The sequence below is a fragment of the Quercus lobata genome, unplaced genomic scaffold (genome assembly GCF_001633185.2).
Source record: "Quercus lobata isolate SW786 unplaced genomic scaffold, ValleyOak3.0 Primary Assembly Scq3eQI_279, whole genome shotgun sequence".
In the NCBI taxonomy this organism is placed as follows: Eukaryota; Viridiplantae; Streptophyta; class Magnoliopsida; order Fagales; family Fagaceae; genus Quercus; species Quercus lobata.
In genome coordinates this window covers 12391-15436 of record NW_022154828.1, presented here as the reverse complement: position 1 = coordinate 15436, position 3046 = coordinate 12391, and the positions used below count along the sequence as shown (strand labels likewise).

General features: G+C 32.1%; 1 protein-coding gene across 1 annotated transcript; it reads left to right on the top strand.

Annotated features, from left to right (window-relative positions):
- Positions 1-1768: 1768 nt before the first annotated feature.
- LOC115973458 (disease resistance response protein 206-like) lies at positions 1769-2706 on the top strand. Its single transcript, XM_031093723.1, has one exon. The coding sequence runs from the start codon at positions 1862-1864 to the stop codon at positions 2417-2419; it is 558 nt and encodes a 185-aa protein (XP_030949583.1). The 5' UTR covers positions 1769-1861; the 3' UTR covers positions 2420-2706.
- Positions 2707-3046: the final 340 nt, after the last annotated feature.

The following is a 3046-nucleotide window of genomic DNA, read 5'->3' as shown; positions in this document are numbered from 1 at the left end:
CTTTCACATGGTGACAAACTTGAATTGACAAGGTCCTAATAAATTAGGTACAATTTCAAAGAGAGTGAAGTACCCTTTCCTGAAATACAACTATATTGCCCATTCCTAATCTCATATAATAACAATTATAGAAGCCCTTTTTCTATTAATAAAATGATAGTCTAGGTTCATAACAATGGCTAGTTATTGAATATTCAAACTTCTTAAATTTAGAGCATGAGAAAATCATGCCTGCAAGTTTCCACGCACAACTGCATAGAAGAAAAGAAAATCTTAATCATGTATTGCAGCTGAAACAAAAGGAACCTTCTTATGTATATACATGTGTAACTTAAGAGGTAAAAGGCTAGAGTTTTTAAAAGCTTATCAAGGCTCCTATATTTACTTATGCCACCTCACTTGGGCTTCATATACCATAATATTTATCTTATTTTTAATATCTTAAGCCCAAATCAATTAAATCCATTTAAATATAAGCTTCCTTTTTAATTTACATATAAGAATTAACTTGGTATCAAAATAATGGAGTGTTACAGCTATATTATCAATTGAAAAAGAAATGTTATAAAAATTTAAATAAAAAACTTAACTAATTATTTTGCATCTCAAAAAGTAAAAAATAAAAATAAAAATAAAAAAGAAAGAAAGAAAAAAGATTTCAAATAAAATTTTTTTAATATATATTATTTGATTAATATTTAAATATAAAAATATCCCACTTATAATTTTCGTCTAAGAACTAAAGTTGTTGAGCCGGCTTGACAATCTTCACAGTCTAGTGGCGGCTCTAGGGATTTTTTTTAGAATGTTCCTTAAGAAACATAAATTATACGATCTAATATGAAGAGAAATTCATATATTGACAACAATTATAAAAAAAAACACGTAAATACATAAAGTTTACAATTGTCTTCTACAAGTTTTCATATTTTAAAATTGTTGCATGATAATCTTATTATCAATATTACAAGTTATATCTTTTTCAATGTACACAACCAAGCAATCATTCATCTATTGAATATAGAACAAATTATGAAGCAAAATTTAATTTTATTGACATAAAAAAAAAATTGAGGGTGTTCCCAAAATATTTTTTGAAGGATAGACAAATAAAAATTTTAAATTATTATATACAAAAAAAAAAAAAAAAAAAAAAAAAAAATTCAGTTCAGGGTGGTCGCAGGACCACCCTGGGCTTAAGGTGGCGCCGCCCCTGCTTCACAAAAAGGTTCACTCTCAGCAAAATAAATAAATAAAGCAAAGGTTCACAAACTTCAACCGTTCAACATCTAATTTCCAGCGACATTGTACATGCAAGGTCAATGTCAGCAAGCCTGTTCCTACAAATGAGTCCGTAGGCATTTAATGGCTAGGCTTGATATTTCAAGCCAGCTATTCAATGTCGGCACGTTACAAGAATCAAGTTGTGTTGAAATTGCACACAAAAAGACAGATATGCAATTAAGGCTTGAGAAAAAATTACGCCATCTTCTAACATATATTACTGTAGAGATGATGAGAAAAAATTAAGTGTTAGTTTCATTTTTGTTTACATGGACATCAAGTTATATACGGAACTTGATCCGTATCAAATGTCAAAAGAGTGGTATTTTATTAGATAATTTTAAAACAGTGTTATTTTGAAGAAATTTTCGAAAATAAATGGTATTTTACCATTTTGCCCCCTTATCTCCTCTCTATTTTCCATCCTCCAAAATCACCCCAACCAAATGGACCTTCACTCCTTATATAAGGACACAAAGGATACAGCAAATTCAAGCATTACCTGCAGAAGCTCCTCATTCATCTACACTTAGAATTCCCCCTTTTCCTTCTGAATACTTTTCAGAAAGAAAAACAAATGGAAGCAAGATACTCCATTGTTTTTTATTTCCTCATGTTACTTGCTTTATCTTCAGCCTTTGCATTCCCGAGCAAGAAACAGTATAAACCATGCAAGCATTTAGTCTTATACTTCCATGACATCATTTACAATGGCAAAAATGCTGGTAATGCAACATCTGCCATTGTAGCAGCTCCTGATGGAGCTAACTTAACCATCTTAGCAGGCCAATTCCATTTTGGGAACATAGCAGTTTTTGACGATCCCATTACCCTTGACAACAATCTCCACTCGAAACCCGTTGGCAGGGCACAAGGCCTTTACATTTACGATACAAAAAACACCTTCACTTCTTGGTTAGGCTTCACATTTGTTCTTAATAGCACAGACCACCAAGGTACTATAAATTTCTCTGGAGCTGATCCAATCATGGTGAAGTCTAGGGACATATCAATCGTGGGTGGGACTGGAGATTTTTTCATGCACCGTGGAATTGCAACTATAATGACTGATGCATTTGAAGGAGAAGTATATTTCAGGCTCCGCGTCGACATCAAGTTCTATGAATGCTGGTAATCCCTTTTTGACTTAGAGGCCAAAAAAATTGATTGTGTCCTCTTATGATCCACTCAAATGTATCTTTGACTTTTCCAACCCTTGCTAGTATGATGTACCCAGCTAGATTGTGTTTCTTCATATAGTTTCCTCCATCCGATCTCTTCTAGCCAAAAGAGTGAAAACAGAAATAATGCTATTTTATGAGGAAAAGCATTTTTATTATTATTATTATTTTGGATTGTAAAATGCCATCTTTGTTCTATCTATAACTTTTTGAGATAAATAAAAAACGTAGTTGTACTGAACCACAATTCTTGTGGCAGTTTGCTTCCTTTGGTTAAGTTTGCTCAAGTTTGGTCGTGTAACCGACAAGAAAATAATAGCCAAATTAAATAATGCTGTCTTAGCATCAGAAGCTAGAGGATGGTAATAAAAAGTTTGGTGTATAATAGTAGGCCGCCCGTACATAACAGCACCATAATGCATGTGCTACGAATTTTTCCTTTTTATTCCCTCTCTTTGGTCAAGTGGCGGCTCCAGAATAGTTTGGGGGTGGGTTTACCTAAGTAGTTTTTTTCTTTTTAATTTCTTGATTTTTTTTAATTAATGATTTTTAGGAAATAAATTATAAAATTAAAATTAAAA

Coding starts and splice junctions, on each gene's coding strand:
- LOC115973458 (XM_031093723.1), top strand. CDS start 1,862: ATGGAAGCAAGATACTCCATTGTTTTTTATTTCCTCATGTTACTTGCT.